The 20451-nt window shown below is 43.2% G+C and overlaps 1 protein-coding gene across 1 annotated transcript in view; it reads right to left on the reverse strand.

Annotated features, from left to right (window-relative positions):
• pitpnm3 (PITPNM family member 3) overlaps positions 1–20451 on the reverse strand; it is an 82502-nt gene that overhangs the window by 34796 nt on the left and 27255 nt on the right. Inside the window, exons 3-5 of the mRNA XM_070970037.1 lie at positions 17830–17937; positions 3857–3927; positions 3475–3695 (exon numbers count right to left, since the gene is read on the reverse strand). Coding sequence (XP_070826138.1) covers positions 3475–3695; positions 3857–3927; positions 17830–17937 — 400 coding nt within the window. The remainder of the gene's footprint in view (positions 1–3474; positions 3696–3856; positions 3928–17829; positions 17938–20451) is intronic.

The following is a 20451-nucleotide window of genomic DNA, read 5'->3' on the forward strand; positions in this document are numbered from 1 at the left end:
CAGGCAGCAGATGAGACTCAGCCTACGTTTACACTTAGGGAAAACGCATATGTTTTCATGCGGTTTGGCCTCTCGTTTACACGCAAATGGAGGTTTTTTGACAGAAAATTATCATTTTTAAAAACTCTGGCCAAAGCGGAGATTTCTGAAAACGCCGGCTATGTGTTGGCGTGTAAACTGGGTTAAACGGCGTTTTAGGTTCTGAAACGTCACAACACACGACTGAAAATACTTAACATCATGTGAGCAACCTATGTTTACACTTACGCCCATAGGTTACTTACGCTCGACGGTATATTTATCTGGGTTCATGTAAACGACAACATTTTTGAAAATGATGTTGTGTGCACGATGTTATTTTTGAAAACGGAGGGGCTAAAATATCCGTTTTCCAAAATACCCTGCTACATGTAAACGTAGGGTGAAAGAGGAGCAAACATGTGAATGCAGACATGTTTTTACATCTTCCAGCCAATGACTGACATTACTTTGCAGAGACGACTGCAGAGAGTCAGACCTTAAAGATGGAAATAAATAAATCTAAAGACTCATCTACTTACTGATGTTCATCACTGAGGACGCCCACAGTTCATTTCTAACCTGAAAACTGATACCACAAATGAAACCTGACTGCAAAGTAACAGCACTTAATTCGACAAACATCTTCATTTCCTTACAGTAGACCTCAGGATCAGTGGAAACTGTACTGAGGTGTTTATTTTGTCCACGAAGGAGCAACCTTCAGGACTGCAGGAGGAGGAGAAATTAAAACCCAGCAGCGTTTAAAAAGGTTAGGAGTTAAATATTCCATGTGGCCACAAGCTTGCAGGGTCTGAGAAATGCCATCAGCATACTGATTAACATAGTCTGTTTATGGGTCCTTGGTCGATATATTTTCTCAATTAACCTTCACCACATTAGGCAACCAGGCATTTTTGCCTCAATGCTCATTCTAGCAGACGTGCATTCATGCTGGGAAAATGTCCCCTTAAACAGTTAACAGTGTGTTAATGCTTTATAGTAATTAAGACCATCTATCAAGCTAGTGAGACTGCTGGATTAACACAAAACAGGAGCAGGAGACCTAAAAAAAAAAAACAGATAAAGGAACACATGGTGGCACATAAATATTAGGTTCAAGGAAACTACAATCACTTACGCTATTTAATACACCTCTGACAGGCTGGATTGCTATCTAATGTCAAAAAAGCTAAGTGGAAATGCAACCATGAGCCTCTGTTGATAGACTACAATCTGAGCACTCAGCACACACATAATAGGCCTTTTCCACAGCAGACATGTTAACTTGTCAGCACAGGTGTTGCTAATAACATTAAGGCTGTCCCTGTAAGCCATGGCAGTGCAACTGTGAGCCAGCAAGCACAATGAAGGAACCTGAAACTGAAGCAGTTTTAAATGAATCCAGCCATCATAAATAATTACTTACACCTGTGATTGTCCTCCAGTGACATGTGAAACACTCACATTAAAAAAAGCCTATGCGGCAAACAGGAAGGCATTAGCCGAGTCATTCATGCCTCACAATCACTGAAACGTTCACCAGCTGACTAGAATAAGTTCCAGTTGTGCAGGTGAACAGCACGGTCAGTATACCCTGACACCACCCCGAACGCCTCGTTACGTGTTCAGCTTTTGGTATTGTTGATTTAACTCTGATTTAATGTTCATGTGTTCAACAGCAGCGTCACTGTTTCTGCTCAGATTCTTTGAGAGCTCCCTCAAAGAGCAGATCATTTCCACCAAATCTGACTTAATGAACATTTACAATAACGTAGCTGCACACAAAGTCTGAATGCCTCCCAAGTGGAAAAAGGAAAAAGTGAAGTAAGCAGGCTGTGGAAGTAGTTGTACCTAACAGCAATTTAAAGTAATAATCTCTGAGATTTTCATTTAAATATATGTCAGCATCTGTTTCTATTTGAGGTTACTGGCGCATCTGCAGTATTACGAGCTGGATGCTCCAACATTCCTGGAAAAAATGCTGCATTAACTTACTGCTAATGCAAAGCGAACATTTCCTACTGAAATTATTATGTTGTCACAGGGAGCGCAGTGTGTCAGTGAGCTTAGCCCTTTCAGCTATCGCTCAACAAAACCGTGCCTGCAAAACAAGACAATGGCCATTTTCAGCATTTTTTGACAGCAGATCAGTTTGAAACACTGCCGGGAGTAATGGAAGAAGAGGGAGCTGCCACTGATGAATGATGGAAAAAGACCAATTATTGCCTTTTAAAACAACAGTTTGTTTTGCTGTGCCCAGAATTCTGCGACCTGTAGTGCTAAACAACATATGCCGTTACCATCAGTAACTACAAGTGTCACCAAGCCAACCTGGACTGAAATCTTACCGATTACACTGAAATTAACCATCTTTCCCTCCTAGATTAGTGCGTCAGGAAGAAGGCAGCAACAGCAACGTCAACAGGTGTCATACAGACGCGGTAAAATAACTGCATATGGTCCAGCCATGTTTTTGTGTTAATTACTGGATAGTCGTTAGCTGTTAGCACTACCTACATAGATTTGCATGTAGCCTGCAAAATCTTTTTTTGTGACCTGGCTGCAGGAAAAGCAAATACAGACAGCTAACAAATGAGAACAAATAATCATTATCCATCTCAATCGTAGCGATGTGATACCTTGCATGAATTATGGGCGCAATTTCCAATTGTTCCTTTCATAAAGTGGTGTTATGTGACGGGTGTGTTCCTCCTTCCTTTGAGATATTTGGGAAATGAATAATGTGGGAACACAGTCTGTCACACTTCACACTGAATAAGGCGATCGTATTTGGAAAGCAGGAATGCACTTAAGTTCACAGCTTGTGCTCTTTGCAGCTAAACTACATTTGTGGTAAATGAAACGGGACCGTTCCTGTCAGCAATGGTACAGTTTCCATCATCTACCAAAAGAACACCATGTCTCGTCTCCTGTGTCTGCTTTTAAAGGCACGTGAAATACAGGGACAGGCCATGTAATTTATGTCCTCCAAAGACAACAAGGAAGACACCTGTTGCCCTCTGCTAACTCTCACAGAACTCCAGTTCAGCGAAAGGACTGAACGGTTATTGTGGGGCTGCTAATAAAGTCCAGAACAGTTTTGATGCTTGCTGACCGATTATTCAGCCCTCTGGACTTACGCTGGAGGTGTGAGCATTATTCCCCTCCTTTGTCGTTTTGATGATGTTGGTGGGACCGCTGTCTAACATGCTGGTACACAATTTTCGCTCGGGTGTTCAATTGGGCGATCTGTTGTGGCCACAGCATGTGATTCACATCGTTTTAACCAATTATCTCATTCATTCTGCTTTTTACCTGTGATTTAATCAGGTTTTCCCTTTAATTTTGTAAATTCAAAGAAAAGCATATTAAACCACATCTGATTTTAACTAGATATGAAACACTGGAAATAATAAGTGTAAACGGGGTTGATGCTCTGGCAACAGCACTCACTTGGACACCAGGGAGAAGGCTTCGGCGCACACGGCCGGACACGGCACCAGCTTGATCATCACGTGTTCGCTGGCGGCCTGAAAATGCACCCGCGTCACCTTCTCCAGCACCGAGGCCAAGGTGGCCACATCGCCAGCCTTTGTGCTGGGGTCTCCGCCTGCTGTGTCCAAGATGTTTCCGCCGTGCACCACCAGCAGCAGCACATGCGTCTTACATTTCCTCTACAAAAGGGTGAAAAAAGGGAAATTGAAAGGAGAGACTCAAAGGGGGGAAGGAATAGGGGGAAAGCAGGGGAAAGCAGTTGCAACACAGAAAACTGGGTACTTCTATGCGTTCTTGTCTGCTCGTGAATACAGTGGGAAGCTGTTGGTAATGATCCTACCTCTATGTCCTCCAGTCCTTCAATGCTGCTCTGAGGGGCACAGCGTGGACCGCCCAGCTGGTAGAGGCCCTCTGTATTGGATGAGTAAAAGGCAGAGGCAGGAAGTGGCAGGAGGGTAAAAATGAAAGAATAAAGAGAGAGAGAAAGGGGAAAGAAAGGGTCACTGCAGGAGCCACTTCACCCAGTTGTACCAGTAACAGAAGCATAATTGGCCAATGATCGTTGAAAATGGTCAATATTACAAATGCCTCTTCATCTCTCTTCATTTGTACTCCAAACAGGGGGGTGGGTCTATGTACCCATAGGCTTAAAGTGAGATTCAGAAGTCAATACTGGCAGTCAACAGCAGGAGCGTGGTTGTTTCTCTGCTGCAGCATCTGTGACCATCCCATGTAAGTGGATTTTAAAAAGCTATCGACGTCTTTTCTAGACAAAAGATGAAAGGATGACTGTGGCAGCTCGAAGCATCTCCCCCTCGCTCTCTCTGTGGTGTGGCATATCATGGGAACCTGGCCAAACTCATTACCCTCTCCGGAAGCCCCTGCTTGCTGTGTCATCTTATTCCTGAGCTCTCTCCTGTCTCTCTTTCTATTTTCTCTCTCCGGGCTCAAGCCATGGCTCTGTGCTTCGCTCGCTCGCTCGTTGTTTATTTGGCCTCCTCGTCTGGGATCGGCCGTCATGGGAGACTCTCACAGACTCACGCACTGTCATCTCCCTTCCACTCCATTCCCAGCCCACAGCCTGCCTCCGACTGCCTGCTTGTCTAGCACTGCTCAGCGCACACAAGGGACTCAGCACACTGAACTATTTTGGTCACAAAGTAACAGGAAATCAATGGTGGGAGGTTTTCTTTTCTCTGTAAGAGGGAGGTAGGGCAGAAAAGTTCCTCCAAAAACCTTGTGAAGTCTTTTAGAGAGCAAACACTGCAGGAGGGGTGAAACAATGAGGGATTTGACAGCAGGCAGAAAAACTAGCTGCTTGGTTTGATCTAAAGGCAGTTGTACCCATTTGTGGGGCTGCTTTGATATTGAAACATATTAGATTGAAACCCAATTTTTGGATGGATGACACCGATAGACCTCATTACAACAGAGCTGCAACATTTAATTGATTAGTCGACAGACAGAAAATGACAATTTTGATGATGGATTCATCGTTTTAGTCACCGTTCAAACATTTCTTTTGACGTTGAATAACCAGTAAATGTATTTTTTCAGTGAGTAATAATAAGACAGATAAGATAAAACTATTGATCCCACAGTGGGGGAAATTCTGTTGGTACAGACAGCAAGAATAGAAAAAGAGACATAGAAAGAGAACAAATAGACAATAAAAAGCATACAGAATAAAATCAACTATATATGTACATTATATACAAAAGGAGAACAAAAATAATATTGCCTTTGGAGGGATGGCTCATTTTCACAAGGCAAGATTTTGAATTGCACATGAGTAAGATATGGAAAGTAAAATATAGTGTTTTTGTACTGTTGCAGAGTAGAAAATAAACAACAAAATATATAATCACAGTAAAAAATGTGTAACATTGCACAGGACAGTTGCAGAGATGTAGAGCTGTTGGGTCTTAAGTCACCAAATGAATGAGTCCACAGCTCTAAAATAAAATTTCAATTTAAAAGAGCATTTTAAAAGGTATACACTGCCAGGCGTATACAAACATACGATGTGATTTCAGTTTCCCACAGTAGAAAATCTACAGATACTAACATCTGCACCGGAGCACCTTTGAAGAGAAATCATTCTACGTGGGTAGACGGCACTTTCAAGTTGAGACCAATCTTCAAGAAATTGCTATTTGATCATTTTCACACTAACAAAATCCCCTGAAACATTGGGTTTGTGAGTGAAACCCAGACAAATAAAATTATTTTAGGTGGTTTAGTGCAGTGCCTTAAAGCAGAAAGCTGAAATAGGTTTCACAGACTACAATTCCTGTGGCTGATTGGGTGAAATATGACTTCTCTGGTGTGGGGGAAAGGAAACGTAACAGCGACAATATAGTTCAGATTTCTGACACCCAAAGAAGCTTCATATTCATGGATCATGACTCAGTGATAACTTTATCTCCAAGGAAATTCAGTTAATTAAGTGAAATACAAAAGCGAACATTACAGAAAACATGACAAAACACAAAGATAGACAATTCAAGCACGCGCTCAGTCAATCACAGCCAAGATAAAACTGCATCTCACGCACAGCATCAAACTAGAGTATGTACTTGCTGCCAAACTGCAGCAAACAGCTGCATTCAGCAGATTGCAGACAAGACAGTCAGAGGAAATAGCTGAGCTTCGCACACCTCATCATTTGTGAGAGCAGCGCACATGCTGGGCTGCTCCTGAATTCAAAGATAAGTAAGACATTTGATTGATATTGGAACAAACTGACAAAAGCATATTTCCGTTTGCACTGCTTAGTGATATAAACTGGCTTCCTGTGGTTACGAGGCCAATTTTTTTACTCTCCTGCAGTGGATTTGTGCTGCTGCAGGGGGAGTCGAACAATACGTCGGCTTTTGTTTTCTCTTCTTGTGCTTCCTCACAGAGGTCTGAGTCCTGCCAGTCAATATGTGCTTTATGAAGCTTAGTGGTATTTAGCAGCTCTCTCTCTCTGCACTCATTCCCTCCAAACAAATGACCTCACCTAGAAAGCACCCTGTGGAAAGTTGACAGTGCCATAGTCCAGCAGTAGCATTGGTCATGTCCAGCGGTTTAAAGACACACACTCACAGCCAGTGCTTACAGTGCATCTGTAACAATGCTGCAGTCTGAGATATTTCCAAACTTATGAGCGAGAGGAAGAAAAAATTGACCCCAGAAAGAAGGTTGTGAGGATGAAAAGGCTCGACAGAGAAGTCGACTCGAGCTGAATAAGAAAGGATGAAATATAGATGTATTGATCCCTGTATGGATCCCTCTTGTGTGTCATTCTGTCTGTGTAACTGTGATTTAAAATTCCCGTAAAAACTCAGTGGTGTCTCTCTTTGTCTCCAGCATGCAAAGTGTTTGTTTGCTTTTTCACCCTCCTCAGCTTCTTCCGGCCATGTCTCAACACTCCTTCACCATCGTGAGCAGATGAGAGAAAAACAAGAGCAGGGGGATGACAGTGAAAGGCGAAGGGCTGCATTCATCATCAGGAAGATTGGCTTCCAGACTACAGATTTATATCTACCCAGGGAGTATGAAAATGGCAAAATGCCCTCAAAGTTTGCTGCCTGCTGGAGTGTGAATCAACTCATTAGAGAGCTACAGTATCATGGTGAATTATCTGTGTTCCTGGGAAGATGTCCACAGAAAACAGCAGCGTTGGCTTCTCCTTGCCTCTAAATCTTTTGCTCAATTAAACAAGACATGCCACTGTTTCAAGAAACAAAAGAAGAAGTTTACAATGCAGAGTCCCTGATTACATCAGGTTGATGATGAGCATCCTCTTGCACACCAGTCTGGGACAATAATCTATATAAATGTATGTCATTATAAAGAAATCATTAGTGGTAACCACACTGCAACAGGCTCATAATATTATTAAGTGTCTGTGTTACGATAACCAGCTCTGGTCATGAGGTGAAGCCCCTCTTGGCCTCTTTGCCACTCACTCAATTACATGATAGCATTAGAAAAACAGCAAAAACATGACTTAGCCTTTCCTTTAGCCCTGTTTTGGTCTCCACCAATTCCTGAGAAAAATATCTAGATCTTAAGCAGCTGCTGGAGATGCTCCGCTATGTTCACCATCTAGCTGCTAACATTGTCACTGCTGGACAGGTCGTGAATACTCAGCAGCAGTGAGACTGAAGCAAAACAGTGAAGTTGTGGGCCATAAAACCAAAACGACTAGCTGAAAGAAGCTGAAATGCTCCATTGACCATGTTTGCAAATGGTAAACTGTTTATTTTGTGATTTTTCACTGGCGCAGTTTCAAAGCTTCCCGAGGCTGGTGAGAAACAGTCAAGACTGACTGATGGGAGAATCTGAAACGCTTGATGCAAAGTCAGTTTTTTCGCTCTGAAAAACTTAAAAATAAAGGCTGTTTTGCAGAGATCTGGTGCATAATGAGATCTGAATATCTGCAACTGGTCTTTATGTTTGCTTGTGGTCATTTGGGCTAATTTGAGATCATTTTACAACAAAATTTCTCTGCACATCTTCATCAGCAGCAGCGGTCAGCACTAGAAATAATACATGGTGTCCATAGAGGGATTTTTTTGTGTGTGTGTAATATTTGATGATGGCAAACAAAAGCGAGGACATTGTTATTCCATGGACTGCTGGGCAATGGGGGCTCCGCTAAATTCAGAGAATATAATACAGGTTTTTACTAGGGCTGTCAGTTTAAGGCGTTAATTAGATTGATTAATTAATTACGCTGCAAATTAACGCGCTATAAATATTAACGCAATTAATCATGAGTGGCAAGTCAATGCGCAAGCATTTTAAATTTGGCCCTTTGAGTGACCCGTAGGCTGCAGTGAGGTCGCATCCTACCTGCGCCACTAGTCAAAAGCAGGGTGACAACAGACATGGATGCGACACCGGAGAGCGAGGCAAGCCTACTTGGACCTTTGAACGGCGAGTTTATTTATAAAAAGAACAAAGACGGGACTATTAACAAGAACGCAGTGATTTGTACCTTGTGTAAAAAAGAATTTTCCTATCACCGTAGCAGCTCCAGCCTGAATTATCATTTACATGCTACATGTAAACATGTAGTTGCTGCTAGTGCCGCTAGTGCTACCGTGAGCTCACTCCGCCAACCCACACTTGCTGAGTTAGGAAAACGAATGAGCAGAGCCACGACAGAAAAACTGACAAACTCAATCGCAAAGTGGGCTGCTGCTGATTGCAGGCCGATTTCAATCGTGGAAGACGAGGGCCTAAAAGAGGCGTTTCAGATAGCGTCATCTGACTCTAATTTCCAGCTACCGTCGAGAACTACAGTGATGAAAAGAATTCACCAGCTGTAATGTGAATGTCAGTGAACTGTAATGTCCTAGAATTCAAATTCTTTATTTGGGGACCTTTAGCAGATATGAGATTAAAATGCGATTAATTAGATTAATTAATTACAAATCCTGTAATTAATTAGATTAATTTTTTTAATCGCCTGACAGCACTAGTTTTTACGAGTACATAAATAATTTCCTATAAGATGTTAGGTGCTGGGGAAATCATGCAGAGAGGTGAAGAAGCCATGCACCACTTAGTTATGATCTGAGTCAGTGCAGTTAAGTAGCAACAGGTTAGGGTGCTCATTTGGAGGAATGTTGTCCCCTGACTGGTTGAACAGCCCTTTCTGACCCCTGGCACAGTACAGGCATGCTAACATGCTCAGCCATCTGTTCACTGCTGTTGGCATCAGGGTCTGTCATGTTGCCCTACTGTGAAAAGACCCCTGGAGACACCACCAGCTCCACGGCATGACAAACCTGCTGACCCCAACACACACACACACACACACACACACACACACACACACACACACACACACACACACACACACACACACACACACACACACACACACACACACACACACACACACACACACACACGGCACGAGGACATGCAGCACATAAACTGCCTCAATGACACGTATATATTCTGACACATGCACACTCGCAGTCTGTCCCTAACAATCCCAGCTGCTCCCTGTCTATATGCTGCGGCTGCTGTACTGCAACAAACACTCCCACACACACGAACGCACACACATATACAGAAGGTGGAAGTGAGGCAGGAGAAGCGCTGATCTGATATTCACCATCAGCATCCATCTGGCCAAAAGCGCTGGATCAAAAATCGAAAAAGTTAAACAGCTGCAATACAAACTATTGACAAATGCACCCTGAAATGTTATATAAATAATTGATGAAGCCGGAAGCAATCGACTGCATGCAGACATTTTGCTTTAAAAGTAGGAGGAAAAAAACAAAATCAAAGAATGCAAAGAGGGAAATAGAACGGTTTGAAGAGGTGTAATCAATGTCGGACGCTTGGAAAACAGAAACCAAACAACAAAATATGATAGACGAAGCTGTTTCAGCTACAGGTGCGAAAAACTGAAACTGTGCATCAACCACAAACACAGTTGGAAGCAACAAGGAGCTCCCTTAAAGGAATACTTTGACATTTTGGGAACGAGGATTATTTGCTTCCTTGTAAATCTGAAGCTACAGCCAGGAGATGGTTATCTTATCTTAGCTTAGCATAAAGACTCAAAGCAGGAGGGAACAGCTATCATGTCTAAAGTCCTACCAGCGCATGTTACATCTTGTTTGTCAGTACATCAGGACATGAAGCTGAGCTAATAAGCTAACAGTGGCTACAGTTTCATATGTACCACAGGCTACAGACAAGACATTCATTCATTCATTGATGGGCTGTAGGAGAAGCATTTTGCATCATGTGCTATTATAGCTAATTTAGGCAAAATGCACATGAAAGGCATATTCAGCTCGGTAGATATTAAAGAGAAAAAACTCAGATTAAAAACTGGATTAGTACGGTATCAGCAAAGAAATGCTAAATGGTACCTGAAAAGGAAAATTGATAGACGTGTTCATTTCAATTACAGCCCAAGGCCATACATTTGTCTCAAAGAGTTTTACGGTTTGTAAAACATATGGCTCATTATATCCTCAAAACCCTGATTCATATAATTAAAACTCCACCATGTGATAAAAACTCAAAAAGAGCAACAGATGAGCTTTAATTATTAATTATGCAGCACATGACATACAGTACCACGTAGTTATGAACTGTGATAAGTTGAAGGGTTTAATTGCTATCGACCCGTTTCCACCTGACTGGTGGCTGCGTGCACTTCCCCACCAGATAAACACCAACGCTCGATCAACATTTCTAACGGGTCAAGGAAAGCGTTAACCATCAGCATGAGAAATCTATGTAGAGCTGCGAAGCCTGGTGCACTTCACGGGTTTGTTGGTTTTCATTTCAAACAGTCGTTCTTCCTCCTCCTCCTCCTCCCTCTTTCTCTCCCTCCCCCACCCTCCTCTGGAGCTTCAGGCGACGACAGTGTTGTTTGGGTGTGATTATCTTTCCTCAATGTGCGATCGCACAACATTTCTAACTTCATATCCTGTAAGACAAACGTACACATATACACACAAACGCACATGTAATTACACATCTGAGATAGACGACAGACAGATCCAAAGACACACGGACAGAACAACAGAAACGCAGACACACAGGAGAAAGAGCATCTAACAACAAAGGTACAATTATTGCCAAGGGGCTGTAAATACAAAAGACGAGGCAGAGCGATACTCCAGATGTGGAGAGCTGAGTTTTTCAGGTCAGTCACTTGTAGTCATTATCTCACCTCTCACTCTTTCTTGTTTACCGTCTTTAATTATAATTCTGCAGAGAAATTGCTTTTGTCTTTGCAGCTTTTAAGCCTCTCTAAGCTGTTTTCTCTTCAAGAGAAAGAGAAAGCATTAATTTAATGGGAATTTAAGTGACATAACAACTGTGCCTATGCAAACATTGTGTGGTAAAAATGTCCATGGGGGAGGCAGTGGGCAGAATACTGATGAGCCTCAGACCTTAAATTTATGTTTTCTGTCACTCCCTCTCTGCGTGTGTTACTGAATAGAGCTTCAGGGCGCATGTAGAAGAGAGCTGTGGCGCTCCAAAGAAAACAGGAAATCAGTCTCCCATTCAGTATAATATACTTCTCTCCAGGTCACTGAGTGGAATTATATTCCCACCATATATTATATGTTGCCAAAGGAAAAAAAAAGGCCCGTGTTGGGTTGTTTTTGGCAGGGCTTATCACTTAGTCATCTCCAAACTGTCTACTTCCCCTGACGAGGCCAGTTTAGCTAATGTTATCCCACCTTGGCAGCAAACACTAACAAAGCAGCCAAGTCAGAGTCAGTAGTTTTTGTTTATCACAGAGTCTGTAATCAGTTATGTAACGCGGCTATTTCAGGTTTGACTATATCATACGGCATCAGCCAGTGAATGAAGTGGAAAAAAATGTGGCGGTGTATAAATATACAGATAAGAGTGTTTGTATGGTGAACAGATGGAGAGCCTGAAAGACACTGGAACAGTGGCTGATGTAGGACGTCACTGAGCGGTGATGAAGAAGAACAGTACAGTGGAAAATAAGGGCAGTTGTGCTTCAGGCATTCCTCTCTGCCATCGAGGTTTCCATCACCGTTGCCTCTACTGGGAGGGAAAGTGTTTACAGTCGCCCCTGGCTTGTGGGGTAATGAATGAAGGGCAGACAGAAAGGGGGAGATATAAGAACATGATGAGGCCATGTGATGGGAAGAGAGCGAAGGAACGGAGGGGCCAGGGGGAAATGGATGGTCAGAGAAGCAGAAGAGGCCAAAAAAGAGAATGAAGGAATAATGGAGAGCAAAGGGAGGGAGGTTATAAACCCAGGGATGCATTTGAGGAACCGACAAATATATGTGATCAAAGGGAAGTGGATGTGACCACTCAACTGCTGCACAGAGTAAGAGCAGTCCTGCTGCACCTCTAAGCCAACCACTGCTCTGACCTGCACAACAACAATCTCATCCAGTCTCCTTCTCCGCCTTTTATTAAGAACCACGGACAATAAATCAGGCAGCTTTAGCTGCTGCGCTTATTTGTGACGCCGTTGACAGTTTTCAGACGTGACAATTAAACATCAGAGTATGGCTGCAACAGAAAGTGAGCTGACAAAATAGAGGCTCAAAGATTGAAAGTACGTACTGACGCTCCAATGCTACTGGATTTTTAAAGGTCAACGGCAACACACAGTATGAGAGACTTTAAAGCATCTCTAATAAATAGTTTTCAATCACATAAATACATGTATCTGTGACAGGGGTCGCTCAAATCCAGAAATAGTTAGCACCCGACTGTGCAGTTCCCCTCAGCTCTATGGAGCTCTTACAGAGTCTTTTTACAGATTGATTTGGCTCCCAACTTCAACACTTTGATTCACTTTCACTGCATCATTTTCAGCCACAGCAGGTGGCTGTTTTCAGTGAAAAAGATCTAGACACCTGCTGAATGCTGCCTGAGCAGACAAAGTTAGCGACTTTGTGAACAAAGTGGAGCCAAAGTCCAAGTGAATGCTCCATGAACGTTGCTCCATGTCTGCAGGGTGTGCAAATAGTTTGCCATATCAGCTTTATAAGGTGATAATATGTAAACGATGTGTTCAGAACCTGTGCTGCCCCCAAGTGGCCCAAAATTAAATGTAAGCAGATTCAATGTGACGTACTGTACGTACTAACACTTTGCAGTTAATGTCAGGGTTATTTTGTGGACACACTATGTCATGGCGACACTATTTCCACATTACCCTCAAACATTTCTGTGGCATGGGGCGTCATCGACCCAGAGCCCTGACGTTAAGATCGAATCAGCCTGCAGACCTTTATTGCATCTCTCCCTCCCTCATTTCCTGTCACCTCTCGACTATCACTGTCTAATAAAGGCAAAAAATGCACCAGAAATTAAAAAAAAACAAAAAAAAAACATATCTTTGACATTTCTGCACTGCATTATTAGTTGCTGGTCGGCATATTCACTGATGCTGAGGTATATCTGTGATGAACTAAAGTCACATTTCTGGTCAAACTTCTTGAGCACAGTGATTCTCCGTGCCACACAACAGGTTTAAAATGCCAATGTTCAACTTTCTGGAGCTTATTAGAGGATATCTGTTCCGTTCCTAGATTCCCAAAAGATTTCAGCCACTTTTGTTGCAGTAGCTGTTGCTTTGAGATCTTTCTTGGTTGCTACACCCCATTTTGCTCAGCTAAATCTATGCCTTTAATATTCCTGTGCCCCCAAGAGTGTAGGATGTAAACAAACAGACAACACAGAACCTCAGCAAGCATGAGCACATTTGTATGCAGCACCATGTTGGGAAGTGTTTCTATTTTGGGCAAGTTTGACTTTGTTGCATGAGAGACAGAAAGAGGGAGAATGCCATTACCATTACATAGACAGTCCAGGAAAATTCTCAATGGCAGTCTGTGGGCCTAAATATGCGCAGTCCCAGTATTGTCTTTCCAATCTTAAATAGAACAAGAGATCACAGAGCTGAATTCGGGGTCTGATAATAGGTTTGTTGGAAAACAAATTTAGGTGGTATTAGTCGTGTTTGCACACATGCTTTGCCGTTTCAGTCGTGTGGTGTGATTGAAATGGAGAGCACCTGCTGTATGAGACACAGCTTCACATTGATTAAATTACAGTGGGAACATCTAATCTTTGCCACCCTTTCTATTTCATAAAGAGGACTGGACAGCATACTCGTATGTTCGTTCATGAAAACGGCGTATGTTTTCATGCATTACACAAGATAGAGACAGATGGCCTCCGCGGGTGTCAGTCTGAAGAAACTAGGGACACACACAGTTTTTAAGAGGAGACGCTGTGTGACTACATAATAGTGTCTCGGGTCAGTGTCTCCCACTATGCAACAGCTTTAGACCCCTACAGACACCATATACATCACACGCTCCATTTAAGGTAACACAATATTTTTTCAGTGGGCACTGAGTGTACTTAACTTCTCAAGCACCGCAGATGTGCTCCAACAATGGTCGCCCTCATTTTTTGTGATCTGACTTCTGGTGCAATAGCCAAGAGCATAACAGTGACTGATAACAGAGGCAGCAGGAAGCTCTGAACTACATAACCCTCCTGTCTTATCCACTCAGCAGCTGTCTTTAGTCACCTTAACATGTGCTTTGCAATACGTGGGTTTGTTTGTGTGGATTTAACGTTACTCCAAGTGCATCTGCTTTTCGCTAACAAACGGCCACATTTGATTAACAAATGATGAAGATTCATTTACATCTTCAACTTAAAGTTCTTAAGGCTGCAATAGCAGATGGTTTTTGGCTACTTAGGGGGCAGCAGAAACAAGCCGTGAACACACAAGATAAAGCTGATGTGGCGACCAGCAGCGTATTTACGTATTTTCAGCAGCGGCTCGGGCGATAGTTCATCACTCTGAGCAGCCCATTTCACGTTGTAGCAGTCATGTGATCCATTTTTGATGGCAGATGCTCATGAGGCAAAAAAACACAAAAAAAGATGGGGGGGGCTGTTAAATATCCACAATGTACCCACTTCTTTGGTTATCACCATATGTCTTAGTGCAGCATCCCGGCAGGAGCATTTCTTTCATCTCTGCAGGACCAGAGTACACCCCCACTGAATGGCGATGGTGATTAAAAGCGTCCACTCCAGTTTGTCAAATCTCAGAGCTGACCTTTACAATGAGAGCCGGCCCATTTATCAGTAAACAAAAGCAGAAGCCAGCATCACACTTTGATGCTATCAGAACAGGACTGACAGAGGAGCTGTAAAGCACAGTTTGTGAGGAAACCATGTTATTATCAGTCATTTTCTCCTATATGGTTAAACTGACAGCTATTTAAAACCACTGTTTTTATCCCATGTCGCTTTATGCAAGAGGGAACAGTATATTACGTTTGGCCGATGAAGCAAAAGAAGAGAAACTTAGGCTTTGTTCAGACTGTCAGCTGAAATCCCAAATTTTGGGTAAATGCAGATTGTATTTGGATTGAAAAAACCACATGAAATCCAGTTTTTGCAAATCAGATCTGAGACACATTTGGAGGTTCTTTGAAACGTGAATCAGATTTCTACAGATGCGTCTCAGTCCGGATGCTTTGGCAACAAGACGTCAAATCCAGAGTGACAGAAGTGTATCAGAGTGGCTGAGCAGAATCCACACTGCCAATGGAGTTAGCCTGGAGGGGTTCTGCACCGTGACTTGGCAGGGCGATTGTTTGGAGTGCGAGATGATGGATCTCTTCCAGGTTGGAAAGCCACATCACCGGTGTTCACAGTTACTGACGACGACAGGCCCTTTCAGAGACAACGGGATTTGAGCTGCGGTTTGTTGGCAAGCTCGCGTCCAAAGCTGGATAAGTTTGGGGGCAAGCCACTGGAGATGATGGGTGACAGAGCAGAGTGGTGCCGCTGTCGCCTTGTGCAACCCATGCAGATCGGCTGGTGATGTCTGAACACACAAATCCAATCTGATCACTCACAATGAACAGTGCAGACCATCTGTCTTAATAATCTGAAGCCTAAACAGTTTAAAAAGCCTGATATGAATCTTATTTGCATGTTGATCGGTAACACTTAACCCTCATACATAAAACCCATAATGAAGAGTGAGAAGTTAAAAATGTACTCCTGACTACTACTATCGAATGAAAGCCGATGCTGTGGGAGTTTGACTTCTATTGAAAACCACTGATCTGCATGAATCCCAGCGCTGATTCATGATCTTTGAAAGCACAAAGTGAACTTTTCTTATTCTGTCTGAAAAATACTGCGCTGTGAAATCTCTGGGCGACATGTTATTCAGTTACTGTGGTTGGATATTCACACCAGAGACTTTGATATGTTAAATAAATTCAATAAATTCAATAACTTACTCCCAGGAAGACTTCATTAGAAGAATCACATGATTTAGTCTGTTGATGACAGACATGAAAACCTGCTGAAATAAGATTGTTCCGCTGCTGCTCTATACGGGCGTCTGTCTAGTTTATTGTTCTGGATGAGTCCACACACAAAGGCAACAGATGTAGATGTTCTTGATTTACTGAATTATGAAAGAAGCTTACTCTCTGAGACAGGATCAAGAAAACTCTTTCAACCAGGTCTCAGGCAAAAAATAAATAACAGCAGTCGCCACGTTCTTCCTCAGGGCCTTGAAGTAAGAGCACTGAGGGAGGGTAGACGTTACACTAAACAGAAAAGGAGGAAGGAGGGGAAATCTCTACAATCAAAGATAATTCAGCTCACTGAGCACGGAAGAAAATGTTCCCATTTTTACTTCTTTGGTGTCTCATTAACTCATTTCCTTTAGGGGGAACGGATTGGAAAAGAAGAAAGAGCACAAGGAAGACGAGCGTCCACACATATCTGTGCTCAACCCATTTGTAGTCTTGTCAGGCTTTGTTCAAAATTTGATGATAGCCTTTAACAGAGGTGAAAAATACTGGAACCTCTTTGCTATCGAAGAGCGAGCTTCATTTCAAGTCTTCAAGTAATGCTTTCCATGCGCATAAATACACTGCGGTGCAGAACATGGATGTGCACGTTTCGAGATCAGTGCTCCTCCTCAGGCATCGCCGAGCACTGAGACGAGCACGGAGCTGGAAATCCATCACACATCTGTACGTTAGATCTCAGCTACCCTTATGTTTATCTCCTGCTCACTATGTGCTTCTGTTTATTCATTCCCATCTAAAGCATCAATCGCTAAATGTTCGACCAAGGAGGATCTAATCTCTTGCACTTGGGAAGTCCTTTTTCCTCTATTTGATATGAAACCTGTCGTATGTGACACCTTCCATATTAACATGCTGTCCATTGGCTCAGCGCGGTGTGAAGGAGTTAGTCATCACACCTCGATAAGATGAAATCAGACTCTTTCTACAACCTACTGGTAAAAAATGACTAGGTGCAGCTTTAAATAGAAGCTACAATAGATGCAGTCCACCATTATCATCATTCAGTGAGAGGCTCGTTCCAGACACTCTGAACCTTCACGTGTGAGCAAGCAAAATGCACACCCCATTGTCCTTTTGTGTCTCAGAGTGATTACAACTTGCGCGTGTGTGCATGTGTGTGAGACGTGTATTGCTTATGTTGTGGGGACATAAATCTGTTTGCACAGTCACACTGTGGGGACTCACCTTCCTTTTGGGGACAAAATAAGTCCCCATAATGTAAATCATTAAATTTTAGGATGAAGCCTTGGGTAAGGTTAGGGTTATGCAAATAGTTGACTGTAAGTCACTGTAATGTCAACTGAAGTGATATAAACATGACGTGTGTGTGTGTGTGTGTGTGTGTGTGTGTGTGTGTGTGTGTGTGTGTGTGTGTGTGTGTGTGTGTGTGTGTGTGTGTGTGTGTGTGTACCATGTGACTGGTCCTCCATGTGTCCCAGAGTTTCAATCTGCTCCACCAGGTCATTTGAGTTCCACTGACTCATGCCCAGCAGAATGGCGCTCTTTCCCTCCATAACATCTGCTGGGACACACACACACACACACACACACACACACACACACACACACACACACACACACACACACACACACACACACACACAAAGAGGAGTAAGACAAAAATCCCATTCCTCCCTCTGCATATCAATAATAAAAACTGATCAAAGCTAAACAACATGAAACAGCGGACAGACCAGGAGTTCACCCAGCCGGCTCTTTTGATTTACTATGCCAGATTAGACTTTTTTACAGGTACGCTCAAACGTTAGCTTTGTGGCACCTGTTAGGGTGGACTTTTCATCTAACACTGGTTCTGACGTGTGCCAGCTGGGTGTGGTTTCCACTTCATTTAAATTTGGCTTTCCAAATGGTACATGCTGCTTACGCCAACCCGAACGGACAGCTTAATGCGCAGCAAATAAACAAAAGTGTGACGTGTCGGCCAACAACAGGGCAAACAACAGGAGCCTGGCGAACACACGTGTTTCACATGGCTTGTCATGGCTGAGCACCAAGAGGATGACCACTGGCTGACTTTGCCAACACTTGCAGGCAGTCCAGAGATAAAAATGTAAATTTGTTTACACAGACTAAATATACCCTGAAGACAACAGTGTGACATGTTTATCAAGATGGCTTTCCACATATTTATCAGTCTTTTCTAGTGCATTGTCCTCCATGAGAAGCATTATTATACCACACTATGGCTGCTGGCTGATTATTAACTGATAAAGATTCAGTGTTATACATGCTGCATCCTGTGCTGCCTGCACTCCATTTAAAGGTACCCTGTGGCTTCCTTGTTCAAACACTGTTGATGTTTACATCCTGCAAAAACACAATGTGTAACATAGTGAAGTCTGCAGTGTTTACGTTCATGTTTACATCATCAGACAATCTCATTCTTTCCCACCCTTTGGTGGTACAGTTATTGGCATCAACAGGTTGTAAACAAAACCTCCAGGTTAGTCGAACATATTTGGAAGAGAAAGCGAAGGAGGAATCATTCCCCAACCACCCACCACAGTTTACAGCCTTCTTCTTCGTTCAAATGTGACCTGCCACAGTTGTGCAGTTTCCAATTTTTATGTGTGGAGACATTTTAAGTATAGCTCATTTCACATTTATTTCCAAATAAAGTGGCAGATAATCTGGCTCGACCACCCATGGTTCTTGTGCTACTGGACCTATTTTTAAAAATACAGCTAATAAACCATAGTTTAAGCTTGTTTTCATGTTCTTCAAATGCACCCACACAGCCAAATGGAGTAAAGCCATTCTTATTATTACACAGAGTTTAGTGATCCTGTCACCAGCCTCCTCAGTTGTTTCTATTTTCGGCTGTTCGGCCTCTCTTTCCCCTCTTTCAGCCACACGCTCTCTCCGGGCCCCTGCATTTCTTTGCAGCTCTGCACTCATTGCCATTCTCTACCTGTCCACCAGATGCCCTCTGACTTTCCCATCAATCCTGGTCACCTGACTCCCTCATCCTGCAGATCAGACCAGTCAGCACGCCAGCCCCTTTTCCCCAGATGCCAGATCGGCAATGCTGCTATGTGGCTTTGCTTTGCTTGTGCAATTTTGAACCTCAACCTGAATCTGAATTCATCTCCGTACCTGCTTGTCTCCACCTTTCACCTCCCCCAATCCTGTAAACCTGTGGATTCTGGGCTGCTTATGCTTGGACTTCCTGCCTTTGCCTGCAAGCTTAAGCATTATCATTTTACTGCTGTTCCTGCCTGCCTGGTTGTCTGCATTTAGGCCCTGTTCCTTGCTCCCTTGTGTCATGTAATTCCCAGCAGAGGTCTTAAACTGAGTACAGAATACAATACAAGTGTTGGCATAATGGCCATTTAAAGCACAGAACCACCACATTGTCACAGTAAATGATACTACTGCTACAAACACTGGAGAATATCTGAGACCTCTCGAGCAGAAACACAAGCCAGGTGTGCTGTGTGGTGCTGCCCGACCAAAATGGTTGTCTACTCGTTACAGAGTGTCATCCAAGAGAGCCAAAGACAGGATGAGTCATGCAGGAAGAAAACCCTCTACCTGACAGACTTCTCTCCTTTCTCACGCATTCCTGCCTGGCAGCTCTGAAATACTGTGACATGGGTCTACACAGCCTGTCCATTTGGATCACACAGCCGCCGCTCTACTGGTCACAGTTTGTCTTTTGCTATCTGCTCTGACTCCCCCCCCCCCCCCCCCGTTTATATACACAAACGGGGACAAAGAAAATGGAGAGGAGCGAGGAAGAGACTCACAGAGGGATGCATATTGGATCTGAACAAAGCATTGTATGTATGAAAGCCTGTGTTTGGACAGGCAGAGAATGCAAAGCAGGCTTTACACCAAACCCTGAAAACGGAGGTTACTGAATCACCTCCTGCAGGGAGAGCTGAGCAGAGGCGCTCGCAGCCAAAACAGAAGCTCCTCTGAGAAGCGAAATGTGTTTGAGCTGAATAAAAGACACTGAAAACCGGCAATCTGCAGAAATCAAGCTCAACACAAATGAAATGCACAAATA

Source organism: Chaetodon trifascialis, chromosome 9 (assembly GCF_039877785.1).
Source record: "Chaetodon trifascialis isolate fChaTrf1 chromosome 9, fChaTrf1.hap1, whole genome shotgun sequence".
NCBI classification, from domain to species: Eukaryota; Metazoa; Chordata; class Actinopteri; order Chaetodontiformes; family Chaetodontidae; genus Chaetodon; species Chaetodon trifascialis.